Source organism: Pangasianodon hypophthalmus, chromosome 10 (genome assembly GCF_027358585.1).
Source record: "Pangasianodon hypophthalmus isolate fPanHyp1 chromosome 10, fPanHyp1.pri, whole genome shotgun sequence".
In the NCBI taxonomy this organism is placed as follows: Eukaryota; Metazoa; Chordata; class Actinopteri; order Siluriformes; family Pangasiidae; genus Pangasianodon; species Pangasianodon hypophthalmus.
In genome coordinates this window covers 8,285,664-8,312,729 of record NC_069719.1, presented here as the reverse complement: position 1 = coordinate 8,312,729, position 27,066 = coordinate 8,285,664, and the positions used below count along the sequence as shown (strand labels likewise).

The 27,066-nt window shown below is 38.7% G+C and overlaps 1 protein-coding gene across 1 annotated transcript; it reads right to left on the bottom strand.

Annotated features, from left to right (window-relative positions):
- Positions 1-8,775: 8,775 nt before the first annotated feature.
- On the bottom strand, positions 8,776-26,687 carry kcnk5a (potassium channel, subfamily K, member 5a). Its single transcript, XM_026944248.3, has 5 exons — positions 25,983-26,687; positions 14,896-15,007; positions 13,460-13,626; positions 13,150-13,318; positions 8,776-12,783 (listed from the first exon to the last, which is right to left on the bottom strand). Exons 1-5 carry the CDS (start codon positions 26,166-26,168, stop codon positions 11,849-11,851), a joined length of 1,569 nt encoding a protein of 522 aa, XP_026800049.1. The 5' UTR covers positions 26,169-26,687; the 3' UTR covers positions 8,776-11,848.
- Between the last annotated feature and the right edge of the window lie 379 nt (positions 26,688-27,066).

Below are 27,066 nucleotides of genomic sequence, written 5' to 3'. Positions count from 1 at the left end.
AATGAAATATCAACAAATCCAAAACAGTCAGAAACCAGACAGGAAGTCAAGGCACTGACTGTCTGTGTAAACATCAATGAAAGGGCAAAATCCAACAGATCAATAATAAACAAACCAAGGGTCGTACACAGGAATCAATGGCAGGGAACAACAGCTCAGAATCGGCAAGACCTCGTGGTCATGAACTGTGGTGAACAAAGTACAAGTGAAAGTAGAGATACATTTGCTAACCTGTTGCTTGAATAAAAGTAAGTCTTCTATTTCCATTGCTTTTTATTGTACCTAAGTATAAAAAATAAACATACTAAGTTATTTTAGTTATACTGCAGAGCAAAACAAGACAGTACGTGTCCACTGCACATGGTGCAAAAATATCCCCGTCTGTGCCCTTGATGGGCGTCTTGTCTACCATGAAGGATGTGATTAAATTATCTTCTTATTCAAGCCAGCTACGCTTGGAAACTTAGTTCTGAAAAAGCATTCTGAGCTAAATATTTTTTTAAGTTTGATAGACTTGCATGAAGTACACTGCCCGGCCAAAAAAAAGTCGCTGTTTAGATTTTAATAGGCAAATACATAAGAGTCTATGAATGGATCATTATTAGAGTGATTATAATGTTTCTAGCATGTTATATGTTTGGCAACAGTTCTTTTAATCTTAAAAGATGAAGTGTGTAGCTTTTTAGTTCTTTAATAACCATGTAGAAAGACCTATAATGGCCATATTCCAGGAGGACACTGCCAAGATTCATCAGGGTTAAAATTGTGAAAGAATGGTTCAGAGAGCATAAAGAACCATTTTCACACATGAATTGGCACCTCTCAGTCTTGACTTTAACCTCAGTGAAAGTCTTTGGGATGTGCTGGAGGAGACTTTACAGAGTGCTCACCTCTAAAAAGCTACACACTTCATCTTTTAAGATTAAAAGAACTGTTGCCAAACATATAATATGCTAGAAACATTATAATCACTCTAATAATGATCCATTCATAGACTCTTATGTATTTGCCTATTAAAATCTAAACAGCTACTTTTTTTTGGCTGGGCAGTGTATATTCCTTATTTTTTTTGTCTATTTACAGTGGCATTCAATGATATGCATTCCTTCTGTTGAAAAACATGAGATGAAACACTCAAAGGTTAGCTGCATGCTAATACATCAGAGAAAGAAGAGGGTTGTCATCCAGATGGAGCCATATGTGATTCATCTATATGTATAAATGAGTACTGTTTTGTTGTTGTTGTTGTTGTTCTGATTAGTAATGATTAGCATGCTGCAGAAAGTAATGGAATGAAAGTATGATATTTTGCTTTGAAATGTAAGGGAGTGAAAGTATAACATCTGCAAAAATGGAAATACTTTAATAAAGTACAGATGCTTGAAAAATGTACTTAAGTACAGTGACATACAGTAATGTACTTCAGTACTGTACACCACTGTCCATGAACAAGTCCTTAAATAGTCCAAGATGTTGTATTTATGGCATTGGGCAGATGTCCTTAACCCGAGCGACTTACAGAAGTGCTTTGAAGTCTCTGTCAATAAGTACATCTTGATAAGAGTACTATTAGCCTAAAAAACTATGCTGGGGAGGTAATGTAGTAAGAAAAACACACAAAAAAGCACTTCATGATGAGGTAGGTATTTAGTCGTCATTTGAAGACAGGCATTGACTCAGCTGTCCGGACGTCTAGAGGAAGTTCATTCCACCACCTACAGCAGAACAAAGGTGAGTCTTGATGCATTCCTTCCTTGTACCTTGAGAGATCGTGGGACTAGTTCAGCAGTGCTACAAGACAGGACATGTCTACTCAGGCGAGGGCATTGAGTAAATGGCACAGAATGTCACTGGGCAATGATGAAAGCTCTCTCCTCAGGAATGTACTCCTCCCAGTCCACAAGGTTGCCCCATGACCTGGTTATGGGCAGATGGAGAAACAGTTTTGAGCAAGGAAACATGAAATGATGGTGCAATTCTGTATGTGGGAGGTAATCCTAGTTGATATGCTGCAAGATTAACTTCTGGCATTGACACCAGATTATTTGCTGTTTAACAAATCAGTTTTAATGTTTTAAGGTGGATTAATTTTGGATTTTTGTGAAATCAAGTACAATAGCAACAGTGGTCATCAGAAAAATACACAGAATGGTCTGAAGAAGCGAGTCTGATTTCTTTCTAGCCCAGACTGTAGATTCATGCAGTCTGTCAGTGACGTGTGTCAGGTGATTACACAGCGGGAATTGCCCCCTAGATATGAACTCCATTTGGGCTGATATTTTTGGGCTGACATCAGCAACATGTCATTACCAGTGATTGAGAAAGTGCAGGTGAAATGCAGACACTGATTATTATTTATTATTATTTAAAATTAATTATTTAATTAATCCATTTATTTTTATTTGCCCTTTCTCCCTTGTTTTTATTTATTTATTGTTCATTTTCTTGTACCTTGTATTGACCTATATTAAAACTAGTAAGTACAGTGAAACTAATAGGTATATAGCTACAGAGTGGGGCCACCAGCACATGGTTCAAGGGGGTTAACATATTTCTGCATTCATATTTTCATTTCTGAACTTGGCCCAGTTCCATAATTTTTTTTTTCCAGCTAATCCAGAGAAATTTCACTAAAGCTGATCAACCTTCCCCCTTGGTGCAGTTAAGGCTTTGGAAATGTAAGTCCAAAACTAATTAACAGCTAAAGCACTGGGATTCTCCACACCAGAGTTTGACTGTATACTGGCACTGAAGATTTATATAAGGTCTCTTCTATCGGTCAGCTGTGGATATAGTGTGAATGAAACCAAACACACACTTGGTAACAACAGTGTCGTATGGTTTCGGTGTATAACTTGTTGACTGACTTGTTGCTGCCTCCTGACCTCGTGAAATCTCAAACAATCTGGCCCAGACAACACACCCATAGTTCCCAGACATACCAAAGAGCGCTGACCGTTATCTTGCTTTCCAAACACTTTTCCCAACCAGAGTGCTTGTAGAGTAAACTGTCAATAAATGACATCTAATGAATGATGATTAATCTGATTTTTAACTTGCATGATTTTCATATATTTTGTTTTTAGTTCTTGATCAGAGAAACCAAAATAACATTTTGTAATATAGGTTTTCTGCCATTTACGGTTTTTCTACTAAGAGCCAGGATTCAGCAAGTTACATAGTTTCTGCTTTTAAAATCTAAAATCTAATTTATGCCTGTATATTCTTTTACACTTTAAGAGAGAACATTAATGTTTGCTTGTGTGTATGGGTTTCTGTCAGCATCTCCATTCAGGGTGCTTAATTAAACCTTCCATCCTCCTACTGTGTCTGTCACAACTATCATTTGGATAAAGGTTGAAAAAAGGCAACTGCATGCTGTTTGCACATGCATCTTCAGAATTTCAAAATCAAAATTTTTGGAATTCACAACAAATCAATTTATACTGACACTCTAAAGTTTCTGACATGTGCAAATGGTGTGGAAATGTAAGGTTACAGAATATAAAACACAAAATTAATATTCGTATTAGTACAGAGAAATGTCATTACATAAATGTAGCTTTGCTACAGCAGTCCACCATGCATATCAAAACGGAAAAAAAAAAAAGTGTACATTTTAACCTTTAATTTTAATAAATACCATTACAATTAACTACCACTGTGCTCAGTATTGTTTTGGGAGTAAGAGCAATTTTCAAGCTAACAAGCCACAAGCCATAACCATGTTATTACATTTAACATTTTTCTTCTGTTTACTACCAGCTTATATCTCTTGTATATAACATACCTAGGCTTATGGTTTTTTTAAGCATTACTTTTTGTTGAGGAAACAAACATTATGAAGATGCAGTGATTTGGTGTTGGTTCTGCATGTTTAGACTGCACTGTTGACACTATATATCTGGTAAGAAAATCAAAAACACAGCTCTTGGGACAATAATGTGTTCATTCACATTCACATGCAGAACATTCATATGTTCATTCTATCTGTGGAGGAAAAGATACAGGCATAAATTCTCCTTAAATTTGGTAAAAGCAGAAACTACATGTTGTTGAACCCTGGCCTCTAGTGGGGAAAAAGGGAATAAATGATAGAAGTACATGAACTTGGATTATAAAATGTAAAATAGTTATTCTTTCTTGGTCATTAACTATCTAAAAAACATATCTAATGTTTAGTTTGCTTAAAACAGGAAGTCTCAGGATTGACCTGGGAAGTTTTGAGGGTTTTGCATACAACTGATAAATTACTTTTAGTCACTAATTAACAGATCCACTTAGATAATCATTGCAAAAGGTTTTTATTGTATCAGCAAGAGATGGAATATCCTGGGGAAATCAGGAAACCTGGCCTACATGGGGTGGAACTAAGCTCATATAGTTCTACCCCCTGTGAATAAACACACTTAGATGACATGTTTTGTTAAGTGCTTATATGACAGGTAAACAGCAGAGTATTTTTCTAATATAAATTATAGGTTTTTATGAGCGAAAACCAGTGTGATGTACAAGATTCCAAGAGTTCTTGGATTGTCCACAAGGAGGCGTCATATCATCACAAACTACAGTTTTCACAATATCACAACTGGACAACTGGCACTGCTGTTGTGTGTAGCTAATTCCAACTGTTGTGTAAAGTCTGCAACGATCCCTGCCATCAAATCTGCATTATCTGAGGTTGGCCTGTATCTCTCAGTGACCCTGGAGGCTCTGTGGTTGGTTTCATTTACTTGACTGACTCATTATGCTTGTGGTTCCCCCCTCTCACACACAAAAACATACACACACAGGCCTGTTATAATGAAGTAATACATTCAGTCTGGATTATTTATATTTATCATTATACACTGGGACTGTATTTTGTGATACAATGCTTAGCTATCCAATTATCCATAGACTGTAAGCTATTAAATTATCTAACTCTACCTCTGCTTGCACCACTAAAGTGTATACGCTTGCTATAATATTTCTTGTACTGTGTGAACTGCCATACATTCAGTGTGTATTGTCTTTAGTGTTTAATGGACCATCCTGTCTCTTAAGTTGTGCTACTGTGTTTCTAATGGTTGGCTGCACCAGAGACAAAAGTGGAAAAAAAAAAAGTTTGCATTATGCTGTAAGGTAAATTGACAATAAAGTTGAATTGAATTGAATTGCATGCATTGAATTCTGGGGACATAGATCAATAATAATGGTTATCTCCTGTGTCCACCGTTCTATCTATAAGCATCCAGTGGTAATTGCTAAATAATGTAATGATATAGCAGGACTTTTGTGTCTATGTAGAGAATCATTATTGCAATTATTAACATAAATATTTCACTAATTACAAAGAATTTACTGTGATAGAATTTCTCACAGCGTTTCTGAGGAACAGCACTTGTGTCTTAGCCTTGGCAGGTTCAGATTACCTCCGTGTCCTTCCTCTTCATACAATACTCATATGCCATGAGAGCTGCAGCTCCTGCTATTGTTCTGCCTGTAGTCATAAACAACGTCATGGCCCGCTGCCATGTCATTTCAAGGTCTCTGAGCTTCTAACCAGGGGTGTCCAACAGTTTCCGCTCAGAAAGGTCAGCCTCTCAAACTCAGGAATCAATTGGTGTCACAGGGGTGCTTTTGTGACACAACAGGTTCTCCTGAGATGTGAAGGAAAGACGAAAGCTTTAGCAAGAAGGGTCCAGCTGTTTTCCCCTCATCCTCTGTTACTATACGGGAAAGGGAATTTGGTGTAAGTTGGTATTTCTGTGTGCCAAGGTGGATGTTTTGAGTGAGCGTTTCCAAAGGAATGGCGTGTCATGAATTACTCCCAAAGGGGAAAAAAAAACAGAAGAGCTAATTTAGACCATGTTTGCTTTGTTTGTTAATGAATTTGCCAGAGCATTGAGGCCACAGAGGAAAAACAGTGATTAAACTGGATGTAATGGTCAAAAATACTACTACAACCTATTTTTGACACCAAACAGTGGTTAAGGTTTTGGTCTATGGATCGGAAGGTTGTGAGCTCCTAAACCTCAATGAAAGCTGTCACTGTTGGAATCTCGAGCAAAGCCCTTAACCCACAGCTGCTCAGTTGTGTCCTGTCTCAACTGCATGTCGCTTAGGATAAAAGCATCTGCCCAAATTTACTAAATGTAAATGTGTAGCAAAAGAGTGATGGCCCAGAGTTGGCCCACATACTACTGTGAAATGACAGCGATGGACTCATTAGAATCTGACATCATTAGAACACAGCACTGATGTAATAGCTATAAAAATCACTACATTATTAAATAGACTCATAGGATGCAATAATAATATAATGAAAGTACTTTATTAGAGACAATATGAATAATACTTTTGTGAGGAATGCACATTGTAAAAGCAAAGCCTGAATAAAACACTACATCCCCAGTGAAAAAGCATGAGTAGGCCTACAGGTAGAGAATTTTATGGTTATAATTTTTCACAGCAATAAGGTCATTGGAGTACTTGTGTAAAAATTAGCTTTTGGAAACATAATTATAAGGGCTTTATTTAGACCTCATTTAATCATTTTTTGCGGGGGAAGAATGGAAAATATTCAGAGCGTCACTGGTGATGCAGTCTGCTGTCATGGTGCTTTATGCTGTTGCAGGACAATCGGCTAATTGGTGCTGTTTGGAGACACTGGAGACAATGCTAGATGGTGCTAAATGCACAAGAACCCAGTTCAATCCGTATAAAAAAGGAGAAGATTACATTCCCTGGTAAATGTATTGCTGGTGCATTATAGGTGATCAGTGGTGTGTTGGAATTATCATATGGAATTACCATCTGGTTACAAATACAGTACAGCACATTGGCCAAGTTGCAGCCTATTTAAGAGTTGTTTAGATGAATTTATCATTTGAATAGGGGTGTATTTTTTCTCTGCCAAGGCTGCATGATAAAGGCTTTAAAGATAATCATGATCATCATTATTGTGCTTAATATTTAGATCATAATTACTGATTCTGCTGTTCACATTAACATATTATCTCTTTATTCACTCCTTCAGTGGGTCTTCAAGGGTTTTTGAATCTAAAAAATTACTGTGAATGAATGTAATTATATGTATTGGAAATGCCTTACCATTACTATTGTGCTTGGTACCCAATTTCAATTCAATTCAATTTATTTATATAGTACATTTAACAATGGACATTGTCTAAAGCAGGTTTACAGAAATCTGGATATGGATTTAGATTTAGATCTCTAATGAGTAAGCCAGAGGTGGCAGTGGCAGGGAAAAACACCCAGAGATGACATGAAGAAACCTTGAGAGGAACCAGACTCAAAACTGAACCTATCTTCCTCTGGGCGACCCCGGGGAGTGCCATTATGAGTCATTACTCTACAACCGCCACCATGCACAAAGTGTTTTTATTGCTTGAGACAGATCAAGCTTCATCTTGACATTTTTAGAAAAAAAGTCCCTCAAGGGTTATATGGATGCTTCCTAAAGAGGTTCTACCTAGAATTCTGTGTGACTGCAAAACCCTCAGTTCTACAAAGAATCATTAAGGATTTGAAGATTGAGTATACACTCGTATAATCAAACCTAAAAGACTTCAGACTTAAAAGACACTGGTAATTTTTTTTATTCTAAAATGCCTTTGGAAATACACATGAAAAAAATTCTGGAACCGCTCTCACTTACTCTTTACAGTTTTGCCCTCATTGCAGAGAGACAGCATGACGAGTCTTGTGACTAGCACATGCGTCAGCATTTATTTCATGCTTTAGCTGCGCATCATCCGTGAGCTAGAATTTTAAATTTTTTTAATTTTTCTTTTTAAGCTAGTATACACACCAGCAGCATACAGAGAGAGAGAGAGAGAGAGAGAGAGAGAGAGAGAGAGAGAGAGAGAGGATGGTGAAATGGCTGTGTAAAGATAATTCAGCTGTAAATGTATGAAGTTTTTCAATAGAGATTCAAAAGTAAATAGCAAAGGCTGAGTAAATTGGCAAAATACAAAAACCTATACACTCTCACTGGCCTCTTTTCTTATCTATTTCGGTTATTTAAGTGTATATTGATATGCTCTTGAGTATTCAACTGATTTCTTTATGCTCCATTCTGAGTTCACGTTGTTGTACAAGAGCCACTGTTTTTGACCTCCTGCCTCCGAAACAGGTTTCACTCCAATGTAAGCAGAATGGCAATGGTTCAGTTTCGGCTTTAAACATAAACCCACCCCTATTTTGCTAGATTATGCAATCGGGGCTCAAGGTCTCAGCAGAGTGTGTATATTGTTCAGGCAGAAGTGGATGTGGATTTCTCACTTGACCACATCTGGACAATGTGTCCAGTTAGCCTAGTGGCTTTGCGCTGTACCGCTGGTATGTAGACTCTAATCTCTGGCACTTCAGTTCAGGAGGAATGTGTCGGAAAAGTAAACATTTAGAGTGCAAATGCTCTGACGGTTTTCTTCCAGCTGTGGATTGTAAGTGATAAGCGGGCTGAACCAGGGGAAAACTGTGACACATTACAGAATACACACAGAATAGTTACTCATTATTTAGAAGAATATATTGGTCATTTCAAACCAAGCAGATCTTTATGGACTATTGCACATGATATAACACCAGAGGATATGCAGAAAACACTACGTGCAGTGTAAAATATGTCACATGTGAGACAAATGTGTTTGGACAGATATTACATAACCCCTTGAGCTCTTAAAAAAAGACCATGTTGACATGCATACCTCACATTTAAACACCTCGCACTCTCTGGTAAACACACACATTCATCTGGTAACACACAAGTGTATTCTCAAATCTTTATTTCTTTAAAAAAAAGCACAAAATTGAAGCAAAAAATTTCACATTAAAAACAAGACTTTTTACAACATGCTGGAGTGTGCATAATACAAGTCAGGGAAATTCTGAGTTCACTCGATTTTAATTGTCTGCAAATCCTTCAGAAGCCACAGAAGTACCTCAGACTCAAAAACAAAGCTTTTTTGTCTGCATTCAGTCGGGTTTTTTGTGCGTGAAACACAAGGCAACCTTCTACAGTACCTGATCCTAGAGGACTACAGGACAGAAATGTCCTAGGCAAATATTTTTCAATTTATCATCTTTATGATTTGAACACATGTGGTTTGAACACAAAGCTTCAAACAGGGAAGGTGATAAGGCACTGAAAGAGTCAGTAAATAACATCACCTGCATTAATTACAAAATAGACATTAATGAATTAATGAGTTAATTGAATATCCATTTACAGTAACACTTAGTTTTAAAGGAACACAATATTTTGTAAATGTCATTAAGGCAAGAATCTACATTTCCAACATTCCTGTCTGGCATCAAGACGACACACTTAAACGGTCACATTTTAAACTCGGTCACCTGCGTAAAGTTTATGGCCACTCGTGTCACTTTGAGTGCAGGAAAAGTAAACACAGATTACAGAGCTACAAGGTTATGGCCTGAACAAAGTGGTGGCTACATTCGAGCAGTTCCCCAGTGTTTACATACAAAATACACCACACTCTTGAGCGAGACTGAGTCTTCACCAAATATCTGGGCAAGAACTTAAAGAGGTTCTATTTTTGTTCAGGATGTTTGCAGGCACTTCATGGAACAATTCTGCTTCACTAATACACAGCATTGGAAAAAAGCTAAATCACTGATAATTAATCCAAACAAGCCTAAGTGGATATGTGATCCTACAATCTCACTGCAGTTCAGAAGAGGTTCGTGTGCTCAAATACACAGCCACAGAATACTGACTATTACAGGCTTTGGCGTATGGACATCAATTAATATCCAGGCAGCAAGTGCATTTATAACAGTTTAACACAGTGAGCCAGTGTACTAACCCAAAAATCATTAGATTAATCCAGACTATTAGTGAACAGAAAGAATCTTGGAACAGGAGACAGAATTAGAACGAATTGACCCAGGGATGTGCACTGCATAATTAATCTAAGACAGGAAACCCACTCAGGAAGCTGTTTTCCTCGCACTGGTGCTGCCTAGCACCATGACGCAAGAGGCCTATGTGAGACACACTCCCCAGTCGAGGGAATTACAAGCAGGATATCCACATTTTGCCTCACACATTCTTGTGGCTACAGTATTGAGATTGGCATTATGCAAAAATGTTACATACATAACTCTACATTCTCAACACGCAATTCTCAAGTGCAGATGAGAGAGAAGCAGGTCGTTACTGTATCATTTAATAACATCACCATGTTATGCTTCTATATGTCTGATAAGACATAGTAAAAACGCTTATTTATTACCTTCAATGAAATATTAATCAAGAATAACTAGGAATAATTAATACAGTTTTTGAGGTTTATGTAAAATAGTTTTGCACCATTTTTGAACTGTTTATTAGTGCCTACTAAAATGACAACTCCATGTCTGTCCTTGTTTTAGACACGTCTAGACTAAGCATATAAATATTTGCTCTAACCAATAATAATAACCTCTAACTTAAGACAAAATAGGCCAACAAACTTCACATACCTTTGCTGGGAAAAATGACCTAGCTTCAGTTCCTTTCTTTGTACGATGCTTCACAAACGTAAGATGATATCACATATACTAGACTACTATTAGTGACAGTTCAGTTCTTCAAACATGCCCCAGAACTAGTATAACCGGATTGAGTTATCTGGGATAACTGAAATAATATCTCCGGATTGGCAAGTCAGTGACTGGCTGAAAGAATCCGTACAGTACAAAAAAGACTTTTTCATGCACAAAACGTAGTATAACATGAGCACAAATGTCAAAATGCATGATTTAATCTTGTTTATGCTAAATAAGCCTGAGCAGATCCAAGCTTACAAACTTGTCTGACAGCGGAAAAATCCAGGACCATCATCAACTGATCAAAAATCCAATCCAACTATCAGCTTGATACAGTGCATGGAAGAGACTCAGGCTGGGTTCTGAATAGGACACCAGCAGCAGTAACACCACCGACAGCACAGAGCTGTCTTTAATGGCTCAGACTGAATCAGACTAGTGCAATATGCTGTCCACAGACAGGGGGTTGCAACTGACTGACTGTATTCGCAGTGATTCACAAATAAAATGGAAAGTTGTAAATATCAGGGACCTAAAAAGACACAACAAAGTTTAACACGCCTCAGAGGAAGCATGTGCAGCCTTGGCTCTCAGACTTTATGATAACAGAGACTGGTAATTACATCAAGAAATTAGGTGATGAAAAAGCCAAAACCTATAAAAATGGTTCAAAACATAATGCAAGTGGAATGTGTTTGTCCTTCATTATGTTGATATAAAACCACCAATATGGTGAATAAAAGTGAGAACCAGGAGCAATTCTTAAAGGAATCACCTTACTGTTCATATCCAGTGAACCAGTTTGCAACTGATTCTGCTTGTCCTTACACTTAAGCTCATTTTCCCCCACATAATTTAATAAATTATAACTCTATTAGGCAAAAACTAGAAAAAAAAAAAACCACAGAATAAGTGAAGAACTATCAAACAGTCTTAATTTCAACCTTCCAAAAATCTGTCCATAGAGTTAGAGTTCAGACTGAATAACATTTTGGTCATTTTGGTCATGCCCCAATAATTGGGGTGTTGTGGAGTAAGACAATTGCTTGTTCTTTTGCAAAACCTACATTGTCTACTCAATACTGATTGAGATGCATTTCACAGACTCCATCAACAAAAGATATGCCGCACAAATATTGTGAAATGGATTATAAATGTATGTGTCTTTGATCAAGTTGGACACACAAATGTCTTCAAGTTGTTATGCACAAAATGTCCATAATTTAAAAAAGAAAAAACAAAACAAAAACAAACAAACAAACAAAAAAAACACTGATGGGTCAATGCTTCAGGTATCAGTGTTGTTTTCTTTGGAATACTCCTCTACCAGCTGCTCGTAGGAATGAGAGTGATCGGATCCGTCTGTGAACACGGATCCCTCCGATTCGGAGCACTGCTCCTCCTTGGAATCAGTCTCAGACTCACCATTTTCATCCGAAGTCGAGAGCTTGATCTTGATGTCTTCATCTTCGTTCTCATCCACCAGGCTGTTGTTCAGCAGGTTCTCTTCATCGATAAAGGTGATGTTGGCATTTTGAAAAATAACAGGCTGATACTCATTGGAGTCCCACATGTGATGGCCAGGACCGCAGCCCCCAGGCCCGAGGTTCCTGTGTTCCTCTCCTGCCTCTTTATCCAACTGATTCTCATACATTCTCTCAATGTCTGCATCCAGCTCACCCTCAACCTGCATCTCATTTAGCAGCGGACCCTCTTCTGTGCCAAGCAGATAGCTTTTGGATTTGGAGAAGACCACCGTGACACGGTCACTGAAGCTGTAGCGGCGTTTCTGGCGAGGCGATTGCTCTAGGTTGAGAATTGCATTGCCATTAATGGAGATGGCATCGTTGCAGCTCCTGGAGCGAATGAATTCGCTCTGCCTTTTAGCGCTAATCGTACTGGCACTCTGATCTCCTTCTTTCTTGGTACCGATCTGTTTGATGAGGTCATTGTAGCCCTCCTTTTTCTTGGACAGGAAGCTGAAGATGTTGACATCATTGCCGGCAGGTGGTAATTGCAAGGCCTTGTGGGTCTCTCTGTAGTGCTGGAACTCATCCAGTGAGAGCTTGCGCCGTTTTCGCCGCTTCTTCAGAGCTTTGTGAGCCTCGATGACCATTCGCACCTTCCAGTTAAAGAAGAGGGAGAGCCAGGCCAAGCCCAGGTATATCCATACCTCAACAAAGTAGCGATACAGAGTGGGGTAGTTTGCATTGGGGTCAACACCTAGAAACACAGAAGTGGAGCATGCATGTAAGAAACACCAGAAACGGAACATCTACAAAGCAACAGTAATAGAAACTACAGATAAGCCCAAGGTTTGGGGCATGAGCACATATTTGTTTGAGAAGTTTTAGCTTGGTAAAGGTGATATGCGCTAAAATGGAATCTTTGTAATCAAACACTGATTACTGCAATGCCAGTAATCATATTTATACACCAACAATAACAGAAGTACACATTCATTCCCAGCGTAACCTGATATCTTTGCAAACAGTAGCTCTGTATAATTTCTTTTCCACTCAACAAATTCAACAGTGTTAGTTATCTGTTAATCTACAAATCAAACACATGCACACATGCAACAATCACCTGCTACAAGATCACCAAATCCAATAGTTGTCAAAGTGACGAAGGAAAAGTATAAGCCCTCTATGTAGGTCCAACCCTCCTGAGACATGAAAACGAATGGAGGAATAACCAAATGAATCAGTACACCCCATATCAGGAAGATGGCTGTGCAGGTGAACTGTGCCTTCCTCTGGTAGGATAAAGAGAGATATTGGAATAGAATATTAAAATATGTATCAAGGACAAATTAGGGATTGATATTGAAAACACTGAGTTAAAGGCGTTGCACCAATGGTCAAAACTGTAAGTACATGAAGCGGGTGGTGCTTACCAATGAAACGCCTCGCTTGGTAAGATATTGTCCAAGGTGTTTTGCTCTTCCACCAAAAAACTTGCCAAGCTCACTGATCCAGGTCAGACAAAGTGGCACACCGAACAGTCCATAGAAAATGCAAAAAACCCTCCCTGATGAGGTTTTGGGAGCAATATTGCCATAACCTAATGGAATAAAAACAGACAGTTAGGTGAGTTTTCTTTTATTTAAACACTTCGGAATTATAAGGTCCTATCTGGCAAACGTGAGCTCATGTTATTTACATGCCACTGAATATATCTGAGTTTTATACCAACCAGGTGTGGACAAGCAATAAATTTAGTAGCTGGTCATGTAAAATCTCCAGTGTGCTTCCCAGCCCCATGTTTTGGTTGCCTGGAAACTGCCTATGCCATAAAGTGGCAGCTAACTAAAAAAAAAAAAAAAACTAATAAAAACTAAAATCAAATTAACTAAGAAAAAAAAAATCAGTAGATTGTTGGCTATTAGCTGTGATGTTCTATTTTCTCTTGATATGTTTAACTGCAGGGTGACTGTGTGTGGAAAGCAGGAGAGGTTTTATAATAGATTTGCTCTGAACTTTATTTTGTTGGGTTTTGTCAGTGTTTCTACATATCCGAGTGTTCCTGATTCTGAAAAGATGATCTGTCATGCATACAAGCTAATTAATCCTAGTAAAAAGCACATCCAGTTTAATGTGAAGTTTAAGCCTATACTGCTTATATCAAATGAAAACCTTTATTTTGCAAAAGGTTAATAAGGGGTAGGGGTTTCTATTTTTCTTGTCCGTCAGCTACAAATAAACGGCCCGGATATAAAACCTGCTAACACTGGGTTACTGATTTGTCCACCCCTGCCAACATATTGCTTAAAAGTACAAAAACATACAGTATAAAGCTGAAATGTTGTATTTGACCTTATTGAGAATCAAAACATTATGGCACAATATATTAAAATCATTGAATTAATTCAGATAGAAATAATTCCAAGGTCGCTAATTTAGCAAAAAGACATGTTATTTTGTATTTGAACAGCCTCATGTGAGTTTTGTTCTTGAAGGAAATGGCCTCTAATGTCTCTGCTGACACCACTGGCTTATCAAACTCTCTGCTAATCTTCTTTTTCCTTCTCAAGTAACTTCTTCTTATCAGAGAACAACAGTACTGAACGTTTAGACTCTGGACATTCTGACAAAATGGCAAGAATTTCACCTGAGTGTGCCATCAGCCCACAAGACCTACTTAACAGAGTTTTATACATATTTTTACCAAATAACTCCCAAACAGAATCTGTTGGCCCACAGGGAAAATAAATAAAGTCAACTACTTCCTGCCCTTTGTGATTAGTTTAGATAAACCCGTCTTCCTCTGTTTATCCTCAAACAATAAACAAATTGAGGGATTCTCACAGTGAAAGAAGGATTTGACTCTTACCAATGGTTGTAATGACTGTAGCAGCAAATATGACAGCATTCGGCCAATTCCAGTTGTTAAAGGTTTTTTCTCCTGTAATGGTGACTCCTTGTCCTGCAGCCTCGGACACCACCTACATTAAAACAGATTGAAGAGTCATGATTTTAAGATGATTTCACATAATTTCAAGATCAGCAGTTATAACTTTCTCACATCCTTCCTGTGACTGATCGAGATTATAAGCCGGTATTTGATGATGATACTGCAGTCAAACAGGCCACCCTTGGACATGAGTGGACTCTCCCTCACCTGGAGGGCTTTTGGCAGTGACTTGGAGCTCTCGGCATGCAATGCTATTGCCAAGATGCGGCAGACTAAACTTTAACGTGTCCTTAAACAGCTATTCAGCAGTTGGCTAATCAGAGATGAAAAGAGCAGCTGGGCTTCAAAGCTGCTTCCAGTCTATGATAAACAAATCACTTCTCACAGCAGACTATTACATTATTTGAAATAAAAAATTAAACTTTTCTGATTGTTACGATTAAATCACATAAAACTCTATATGTGAGCTGTATAAACTCGAATCAGCCTACGTTACATTGGTGGACAAATCATAAATAAATAAATTTTAAGTAAAAGCTCCAATGTGCTGTGCAGTCCCATGTTTCGGTTGCCACTGAGTAGGCTAAAATGTGGTAGCATGATGTCATAAAGTCTAGCGAATATCTGCACATCATATTTGCGCCCTCGACAAAAAAGCTAGCCGATATTTCAGCTAATGAATGTGGTTCTCCTAATCGCAGGATTATTAAGTCTGGCTCTTTATATTCTCCCGATGTTTAACGATGAGGTACGTCCATGTGGTGCAAGCGGGAGAGTTATAGCGGTGAACTTTCTTTTGCTTGTTTTCATTAGCGTTTCCACGTACATGTGTGTTCCTGATTCCAAAAAGATTATCTGCATGCTAATTAATCGCGCTAGTAAAAATCATACTAGTAGCTAGTAGGAGCACATGCTATAGTCACAGCCAACAGCCCAGACATGAAGTCTGATTACCCCAGGTGCCTGGGTTAATGATTTGTCCACTCCTGCTGTTATACATGTTCAAGATCATAACTTCAACAATTAAAGGAATTTTTATTAATACTTCAATAAGAAAGTATTGCAAAATAATTAATTTCTATAGATGAGGACCTTGAAACTGCTTTGTTCCTTATACTGAAATTTTCCTCCCAAAACCAAAACTGCAAAAGTGTGAATGGACTGTCCTTTCTCAATAACAACATTTTTCACACACTGTAGAGTGAAGGCATCATAATGTCTTTAAGCCACTAATGGTGGCAACTAGTTCAGTGCAGTTCTGTTCAATCTCTGAAGCTGTAGCACCAGAGATCCGAAATCTTTGGCCAACGATTGTAGATGTAGTTGTAGGATCCATCTACATCCTACACTCCAACATTAGCAAACCTAGTAATAAGTTATGACATGCTGTCCCTGGTCCTGCCATTCCACATCTCTGCTGTGTCACTGCAGGCTACTTGTTCCATCTGCTAAGGAGATTAGGATCAGACTTTACACTTTATGAGAGTCGCCATTTGGTGTGTGTTACAATTTCTGTGAAACAGAGCTATGAAGAAGAGACACCTGTTGAGAGTTTTCAGCAGAGGAAAAATGAAAGTTCCATTTTGATGACTCAAATGATGAACCATCTGGAAACTAACTTCCGCAATTGTGCTTCCTTCACCAGAGGTTATCCGCCTTGAAAGGAAGGACGACCAATGTAATTTAAGACCAATGGCAGTTTATAACCTTTAATCTATCTCTCCTGATTGTGTTACTTCTTTTTACCTATCCCTATAAATGACATATAGAGCCATACCACAGCTTTCAGAAGTCATGTGAACTGACAGAAAAGAGAATTAGGTGCAGGTCACAAAACACACGCAAAATGGACACACTGTTCCAAACCTTTCCAGAGATCAAGGCCAAGATCGGTGCACAAGTTCGCTTGTTTGGCTACACTGCCTCCATAACTAAACACTTTCTCACTCCTCGGTCTGTATGATTTCAGCTTCTTGCATTAAGCAATTTGTCAAGAAGATTTTACAGAGGCCATGTTTATCAACACCATATTTGCATTGCTCAACTGATTAAACAGAACGCAGCCAAGACAATGGCGTGTAGCAAGAGAAGGTCATGGGCAGGTCATCTTTGAATCCTTCACACTTGTAAAGGGTCATTGCTCACCCTGAGAGAGAGACACATGGAGGCAACAACTGTGTGTGAAAGCTGTATGATGTCCCATGCCTGCTCCAACGGTAGCTGCTAATTAACTTGAGCTGAAGTGGAAGGTGGGCAATAAATACTGTCATGACAATCTGAATGTTCTTCCTCACTTTTATCACATTGAGTTTTAATGACTGCCACTTATCAAAGATTGTCTCACATTTCATTCAAATGACTAGCGTTTGGTTCTGCAGTTACAGTTCTAGTATTGTCTATAGCTTGAGATTTTGTCCAGTTGAGGGTTTATTAGGTACCATATGGAGAAGATTCCATAACCGAGTAAAAAGCACTCAAACCAGTGAAAGCCTTTAAAAGCAATCCACAGCGCTGCACTGCATTGTGCAATTCTATTTAAGATCAATGCAGTAGGAATAAAGAAAGAATGTTCAAATAAGAAACTATAAAAGGCGTTCCCTGAAAAATGACACTTTCATGCCCTTCTCTGATTACAACCACATCCCTGCGTTTGTGTGTCAATTTTCACGGGCTGATGAAAGTCAACTGCAATGCAACAGGAGTCACATTCACTTCTGACATGCAATCAGTGTTTAATTCTTAAGCAATCCCCCTGCTGACTGTATTTCCCCGAAGAGATGAAGCAAGAGCCATTCAGTGGAGGTTTTGCTTTTCAGTGTGGAATGTTTTCTGCATGCCACTAATGAAAAGCAGTATAGTTTCGGTATTGCATTTAACGTTCCTTCACTGGTCTGACTGCGTTTCTATATTAAATGGACTCACGCTATACTAGAGCATTCTGAAACTAAACCAGCATTCCAAGGTTAAAAGTGAAACTGGTTCTTACAGTTTTTTCCCCTTTAACGCCACAACTAAGAAATAAAAACAAAATTCTCATAAGCTGTTATTGTGGAATGTGATCATCAGAAGTTCCTCAGGCCACTAGTAAATCTTCAAATCTAATCAGACAATTCAAGGCATAAAGGGTGACAGATGAGTAAACATTTCCTTATGACACCTGAATCAGCAATGATAACTGCCTCGGTTTAGAACTTTGGAGATAACAGGCTTGATAAACTGAAGATTAACTGGTGTCTCATTTAATAAAGGTTCATTTTAATAGATAAGTAGACGTGTCTGCAACTATTTGATGAGCAAACAAAGGCTGTCTCTGCAACGACTAACGTACCAGCAACAGCTTCTATGATGCAGAAAGATGAGTTCAGGAATTTGTGAGCACTTGCCTAGATTACTGTAACGAACATTCTACCTGGCCTTCCTGTCAAATATCTCTAAAAACACTCTACTCTAGAAAACAGAACACCTCAAAACAGTGGCTTCATATCACCAATCCAGTAGTTTCATGCTTGCAAACTGCAATGATTCACACACCTGAATATGTAGTGAAAGTTAGGGGTACAGCTAGCATTCATACATTCATATCTTATGATTTTAGTTCCTGGAAATTTCACAACATCCAACCACATCATACTCACACCCACACACAAATACGAAGCTGAAAACAAGTGCTACGTGTCTTGTTTTAGCTCCATGAGAAGCTGCTGTGCTCTTGCACATAGGCTGTATGCAGTCACTTTCATAACCTTGACCCAGTGCCAGAACTCTCTTGACGCACTCACACCATCATGTGGGTTAAATCACCGTGGCACAGCGGTGCTGCCAACCGCAAGCAAACAGCACAACCTCAGTCATCAAGACACTTTGGTTTTTCACAGCATCACGCTGCCATCGCCGGTCAAAAATTAGAGGTTTCCTGCACGATCCTTGAAACCCCTTTGGGAAAGCTAGTAGCTGCTTAACTACCACTGCTTAACCACCAGCTTCTGTTGGCCTCCTTAAAACCCACCACAAGCACAGCATTTACGGCAAATTTACAGAAAATGAGATATGGTGATTGGAAGGTTCCAGGCAGCCTTAGTTCAGATTGGAAAGTCCAACAGAACAAGAGAACAGTAATGATTTTGTCTCTGTATCAAGACAAATAGTCATTGTTTGGTCTGTGAGTAATCATTCTGTTGTTAATGGTAAAGCTAAAACGTTCGTTTCCTTATGTGGCGTACCAATAAGGTCAGTCTTTCAAGGTTGGCAACAAAGAACTTCACTACAATGCACTTTTTAGTTATTTGCTGCTACAGAAACTTCAGCACTTTCCCCACATTATAGGTTATACTTTGAGAGGCGTCCCAAATACATGAACAGCCATCCAAGTACTTTTTTTTTGTCCTGTTAAAAAAAAACTCACATTTTGGTTTTGAAGTTCAGGGTCAGAGCTGGAGGAAAGGGGAGAGAGAGGGAGAGGGAAGACAGCAGAGCAGAAACCAATGTGGAGAGAGAAGGACCTGACAGATCTGGTAGATCTAATCCAACTGCTTGATGTTTAGCACTCGAAGTTTGGTTGCTAGCTAGAAACTAGAAAAATGTACTAGATCATAAACATACACACACACACCCCAAGTATTCATGATTAGCACAAAAAACTACAAATGTTACAATGAAATTACACAAAAATGACCACTAGTAATAGATATGCATAGTGGTCTGGCAAAACCAGTGATGACAAAATGTTTTCGTTTAATTTTATCTTAACTTCTTGCGAAGATCACACTGGATAAGGAGCCAGTTTAACAAACACGGCTACAAAAACAGCCAGTTTGAGTAAAGATGTCTAAAACCTTGCTAGACAAGTTTCATTTCCTCACACAGTAACTATCAAACTTTGGAGGTTTCTGAGAATTCTGTGTCATAATGAAACCACCGCGGAATCAATTCAGGTTATGATCAGTTACCCGGCTGTTAAAATGTCTGCTCCTGCTCGATAGAAGGAATGAAATCTTTAAATGAAATTTTTTCCCTTTTCACTTTAACCAGACATGCTTTCTAAAACAGCGCAGTTGAATTCTCAAATCTGAGGGTGTTGATTATATACGGTATAGTTTCTATAGTAACGATTTTTATTGGGCACAATCTACACAACCTAAGGCTAATAATAAAGGGATTAAAAAATGTGTGATTTAACAAAGAAAAAGGTATGATTCTTGATATGGTGAAGATTTCTGTGAGGAGATATTTATTTAACATTTATAGAGAGGACTTCTTTCTCGGTACACTTTCTCAATAAAACCACACAAGGTTAGCTTCAGGTCACTTCACACCACCCTGCTGTGGATTATTGTTTTCCTGTTACAGCATGCCCCCAGGTGTTTTATTCCTTACATAACTTTACCTGTGGTTGAGATACATGCAAAAGAGAAACAGGTTTTAGTTCCGGAAAGCCTGCAGCTTTTAGTTCCGGAAAGCCTGTAGCTTTCAGAATTGAGACATGTATGACGTGTCAAAGTTTCACCAGGAATTTCCACCATGAGTTTTTCAGTCTTTTCCAGGTCTTTCTTAGTATTTGGAATAGTAAAAGTCAAAGCAAACTTGCGTCAGGAGAAGTGAAAGTTCACTAACATGGGCAATTTGTAGCACAGTGCCTGTACTGATAAACAGCATGTGGCAAAACCACAACGACAAACTCCAACTGTTATCAGGCGGGCTGACTCTGTGGCTGAGGGATAGAAACTGTGTGTAGTTTTACATTCCTCTGTGTGTTGAGAGCGCAAGGTGCCTAAGAAAGCCAAACAGCTGTTAAGAGGAGCAGGCTGCTGGAAATGCAAACGATTTAACTGCAGATTTCAGATGTGGTGGAAAAACATAATCAAATTATTTAAAAAAACTGGAATTGACTATCATACACAGGATTCTGATCTTGACAAGTTTGGACACACAGATGTGTCAACTTCAAGACAACTTCAGGATTGATTTTCTAAATGGACACAGCGGTAATAATACAAATCCTGCAGGCACTGATATTACAAAGCTCATCCACCAACACCCTACAAACCCACATCATGGACAGACACACACACACACACACACATCTCTAAAGTGTCCAATTTCACTACAATCATCGGCTGCCGTCCTCTCATTATGGCTGTGAAAATACGAGAAGTCAGCCACTGAGTCAGCCAAACAAAGGGCTGACTGTGCACAAGCTCCTTTTTCATGTATGGAGAAATTAAACCATCCAAATCACCCCATCTGCTGTGTTTGCTCTGTGAAGACTTCTTTCAATCACACTGTTTGCATATTTGCATAAGCGTTACTGAAGAGTTATATTTTCAGTTTCCCCATAACGACTCTCACATAGCATCTCCTATCATTATCACAATGAGCTTCTTCTTGAAGGCTCTTAAAATGACCTTTTATGTTTGTATCTGTATGGTGCCAAAGCACCGGGCTTAAGGACGGCACGTCTGGTCAGGTTCAAGATCCAATCCCGTTAGTGATTTATGTTGATTCCGCTCCTGGCAGATAATTATATTAATCTCAAGAAGAAGGAACTCCCTGAAGTATAAACACACACATATCAGTGTTTCCAGCGAAAACTTTTTCCATGAATTCTTCTATTTTTGGGGAGCTGTGAAAAACATTCTGGTCCTATTTAAACATGCAATCAACTGATCTGATTGCAAGTGGATGGGCGAGATGGATAGCCATTCACACCCGGCATGCGTTGAGATCAGACTGCGTAAATGGTGTTCACATATAGTTAATAACCTGCTACATTTACTTTTAACTTTAGCAAACTGGATTTGTAAGAGCAGTTCTAATGGAGAGAATCTGTAAAGACAAAAACATACTTTTACATTATGATTTTGCTTTTCCCTTTGGCTCAGGCCTACAAATGAAGTTAACTGAACGGTGCACTTTGCAGGTCCTAGAACAATATTACATCCTATGTAGACCGAATATGTAGTGAATATAGAAATATTTGGGATTTGGCTTAGCTGTGCATTCTAGGATCTTAAAAACCAGGATGAGGGTGAGCTGAAGTTGACAGACTACTGTGGTAAATGAAGCGAATCTGAGACGTTAAACAAAAACTCCACTCTGGAACAGATTGTTTTTACTGAAATTATTGTGATGTGTCAATCAAGTCAAGTGGGTTTATTGTCATTTCAACCATATACAGCTAGTTAGTACACAGTGAAACGAAACACCGTTCCTCCAGGACCATGGTGCTACATGAAACACCAAATGTGTGTAGTGATTCTGGTGCTAATTTGTTTGTTTGTGCTGTATTTTCATTATTCCTGTGAGAAGTTAGTGGCTGTGTTCCGCTCTGACATCACAGGGAACATTGCCAGCGCAGTTCCAGTGGTGTTTCATAGGAACAAAAATTAACTAAAACATCAGAGATAATCAGATTTCATTGTTAGCTCCTAAAAAAATGAAAGCACAGGGGCTTCTTTTCTCGCTTGCCATTTTCCAGCAACATTAAATGTTACGTTATTAATGATAAACCCAGTATAGAAGTAGTGAAGAGATCAAACATTGGCAGAGACTCTGCTCAGTGAGTTAGCAAGATGACAAACGTGATGGTGTTGATGGCGGTATTAGCATGAAAGTTGACGTTTTGGAATCCGAGCAGAGTGTAGAGATGAGGAGGTGAGAGAGCCGGACAGACTAAAAAGGAATAATGCACTGCTGCATAGCTGTCTATCAGTAAAGATAGACCAACGTTTCAATGAAAGAACTTTTAGAAATTTTTCCCTTATGCAACGTCTTCACCAACTGCAGTGCTACCACTAATGTTCACACTCTCTGATGAAGTATAACATTCATTTAGTCAAATATTAAACCTTTTGCTTTTTTGTGTTTCTGCTTTAGTAGTATTTTTGGGTACTTTTCTACTCTTACTCAAGTTGATGACGGCTTTTACTTGTACTTAGGTCATCATTTTTTATCAGATCCCTTCACTTGAGAAAAGTCATCAGGGTCCCTGACTATCTTGAGAAATGTTCTGAGCGATCAGATCGCAAGACATTTGATCCCACTTACACCTGTACCGGAAACTGATGTTAACGCAAGGTCTGAGCGGAGTTTCCGGGTCACCAAGGTGTCAAATCCAACAGGTATGAACAGTCACAAATTAAATGCAAATTACCACTTTGTCACTGACAAAGAGAAAAGAGTAAAACTTACATAACAAATGACACGTGTAAGAAGAAATTCAAAGAACACAACAAGACCATAAGACACACAATCTGCGTGCAGATGGAGATGCAGACCTCCAGAACATCATTATCTGGGTCAATTATGAAATAACAGAAAATGGTCACAAAGGTCTTTGGCACTGTTTCAGTTTCAGTGCTCGTCATAAACGCTATCATATCTTTGCAAAGTTAATGATCTTCAGAGGAATTTGGACATGGGCATCCATGGCTAGTTTGCTTTGTTGTCATGCATAAGTAAGACAGATAATCTATAACCACAGACCGGGAGTGTGTCCTAACCTCTGAAACTCACTGCAGTGTAAATGTTAACAGCTGCTCTGAGCATCTCTGCGTTGCACATTTCAGACTGCTTGAGCAAAAAAAGGAAATGATACTAAGCATGTTTTTTTCCATTTCAGAGAAGGTGCAGCCTCAAGTGCACAGACCATAAAAAGATCTTGCTAGAACATGGGAAGTAACTGCCACTGCAAGGGCTGTGTGCATCCATTCTTCCACATGTAATGACCCTGTAGAGCTTTAACAGAGCTCCTGTGTTCTGGTTAATCAGACATAAGGAACAACAATCCTATAACAAGACTAATATGTTACATTTACAAGAATGTTCCCTCTGAAGGAGGTGTACAAGTACTGCCATACAAGTTAATTATTTGCCATTTCCAAAGAATGCAGGTGTTAATGGAAAACAAAGCTCTACCAAACACCTGCATGGAGTCTCACTATAAAAACCTGTAAGTATGAGGTTGCATATGTTAGACATGACATTGGACTTTAACCTGAAGAAGTTTGCTTGTTCAATACTGCATGATAAAAGAAAACATTGCTTCATAAGTCATAAAGCCACAAGCCATTTGGAAATTAAAAAAAATTAAGTCTGTACTTGTGTAAAAATCTAGAACACACCGTAATCATTTGAGACGTTTTGCAATAACCGCATGGCGTGTTTAATATGCTTCGTCCCAGCTGTCATGTGGTGCTTCTGGTAAAAGATGTCTGAAGCAGACACACAAAGGAGCCCTCAGGACACCCCCAAGCCACCCCTACTCATACCCAACCTTCACTTCCAAGCAAATCTGCCGTCAGTGAACCGTGACAAAAGAGAAGTGAAGAGGGGGATGGGGGTCCAACATGTTTTCCTCCTCTCTCTGAATGGACGTTAGTTTGGGAAAAAGGGGCGTGGTGTAAGGATTCATGAATTATGGAGACACTTGAGGGTACTCAATGGCTCAGCAAGATCGGGGGCTTAAACATGTCTCTGCATGTCTCCTCTGGTCTTCTTGTTTTCTTGCCCTCAAATACACCTGCTAAAAAGCTTTACATCCCTTGACATTTTATTCAGGCTTAAGAGTGACTTGGATATGGAGTGTCAGAGTATTATTTTCAATGTACTCACAAGTGCATACATGAAAAAAAGTACAAGTACATGTAGACTTGTCTGAAATATCACGAAATATCACAAAATTGCCCTATGATCAGGAGAATTCCTAGGAATTCAAGTTTTCCCACTAATGCACTAAAACAAAGCATTTCTGTCCCTATTTGTGCATTTCTTCAGTTCATTTGCAACCACACTATTTGCCTCAAGGTTCTACAATGACCTCTATGTGAACACAGAGCATCTCTACTGATGTTCCACTAGCCTCTGATATCTTTCAAACATTGCAGCCAAAACACTAGGCGGAAAAAAAAAAAATGTGTAAAGGGTTATTGCATGTGAAATGGAATACACAGATGACATTTACCCACCTATTCAACATTTTAAGCCACATCATTTAGACCACCAAAGTTGCCCTAAAAGTAGCTTAGGCACTTTTATACAGTCAATGTTACATAATAAAGCTGACACAATCAGCTGTTTTGATCAGAGCAATCAAAAGCAGTGATAAACTTTTGCAAAACTTTGAATCAGCTATCTACTGAAATAATAAAAGTGCTTATAATTAAACATTAAACATGTGATATTTGCACACCACCGGCCCCTTTTCTCTCCATTAAAAAGAAAAAAAAAAAAAAAAAGACAAGAAACCACAGGGACAGGAAGGCTCAGAGCCCAGACAATAAAACTATTCAAAAAACCATAAGTAGTGACTAAATAGATGAGATCTATTAGATTATAATGGCACGAGTTCCTGGGCTAATTCACTTAATCTCATAAGGGGAAACTGCAGTTCCTAAAGGTGCCTTGTCAGAATGAGTTGCTGTGTAGGTTAGGAAATAGTTGTCCTTAATAAAACGTCAAGCATAAGAGATCAAGAGCGATAATGAGTTGTAAACAGGTATAAACATGCCCCTTTTTGTTTTGCTGCTGGATACTCGGATATTAAGTTCTGCAACACGTGTATTGTTGTTGAGCCCCTGAACAGCATGATGCAACAAGGAACTTCAAAAAAAAAAAAAAAAAAAAAAAAAGAGAGAGAGAGAGAGAGAGAGAGTGTTTAACAAATGGATAAACATAATTTCTTGTAAAAGTGTCTAATATCAGAAATATCAAAAATAAGAAAAAAAAAAGTTTTATTGGTACTATAAGTACCATTTCACTTTCAAGGAATTTGACTTGAAACAAAAGTAGATACGGAAAGGTTTTTAAAAATGGGATAAAATAAAGTAAAAATAAGAGAGAATTTTTTTTTTTTTCAAATTAATGCACCTCACACATGATCCCTGGAGGATTCAACACAATTCCTATTCCATATAAAGCCCATAAAACACTTACCAGCTCTTCAAATGTTTACACACAGGAAGGGAAAAAAAAAGCATGTGAATACAGAGAGGATCTCCAAAATCTCTTACCTCTAGGATCCTGTCCAGATCTGCGTTAGTGAGACATGGGTAATCTCTCAGGATCTTCTCCTTCTGCTCTTTGTACTGATTCACTGCCAGTTTCCAGTTTGGCTCCTCGAGCACTTGGAAGATTGCAGCCCCGATGGACAGGTAGAAGATGATAGCCGAGGTCAGTAAGGGCCCTTTATCAACCATCCTTAAGCACAGGGAGAGCTGCCCTAAATAGGGTGTAGGGTTTATGAGAACATGCCCGAGCACTCCCCAGCTGTGGAACTCTGCTCCAAGCTCCCACGCTTTTTCTTTCTTTCTTTCTTTCTTTCTTTCAGAAGCACTTCAGGACTTTCCAGTTTACATGTGCACCTTTTGTTCACGCGCTTGCTGAAGAAGTGTGTGAGTGTGTGTGAGTGTGTGTGTATGAGCACCCGTCAGTGTCCATGTCCGTGCCCATGTGCGCGTGCGGATCTAAAAGCGCACCGCTTGATTAAAGCGCCTGACTAAAGCAGGAGGGAAAGGGGGCGCGGTCTGCTACGGTAGCTCAGAAATACACAATAAAGCACTACTTGATTAGCGAAGCCTGATAACACAACATTAACCCTCAACACGACACCCTGAAGCACAAAAGAAACCGCTGAGTATGGGGAAACAGTTTCAGGACAGAGGGTAACATGTCTGAAGAGATGTAACAGATGTAACAGCTATTAGAGCAGAGCGTGAACTATGGAGGGGATTGAGAAAGGGTGTGGTGGTCACAGGGGGGGCCCTTAAATATAACATTATTTAAGAAAAAAGTAAAGGCTAGAGACTTAAAAATAAGAATACATTAATACACTTAACTTGTATTAAGAATATATTTAAATGTATGCCAAACATTTCCTCAGCTGCCAGAAAGAGTAGTCAGTCAGTTCTGTACACCCCTACAACAGGCCATACCATTTCTTACCCCAAGCTTGACTCCCTCATATATTCATTCATTCACTGAAAACAGAAAACCTAGACAGTGTCAGTTAGTGTTAAAGGTGCATTAGGTAAAATTTGTGAAAGATAGCTCTCTAATGGTTAAATGGGTGGAGTTGTGTAAGATTTGAATAATTTT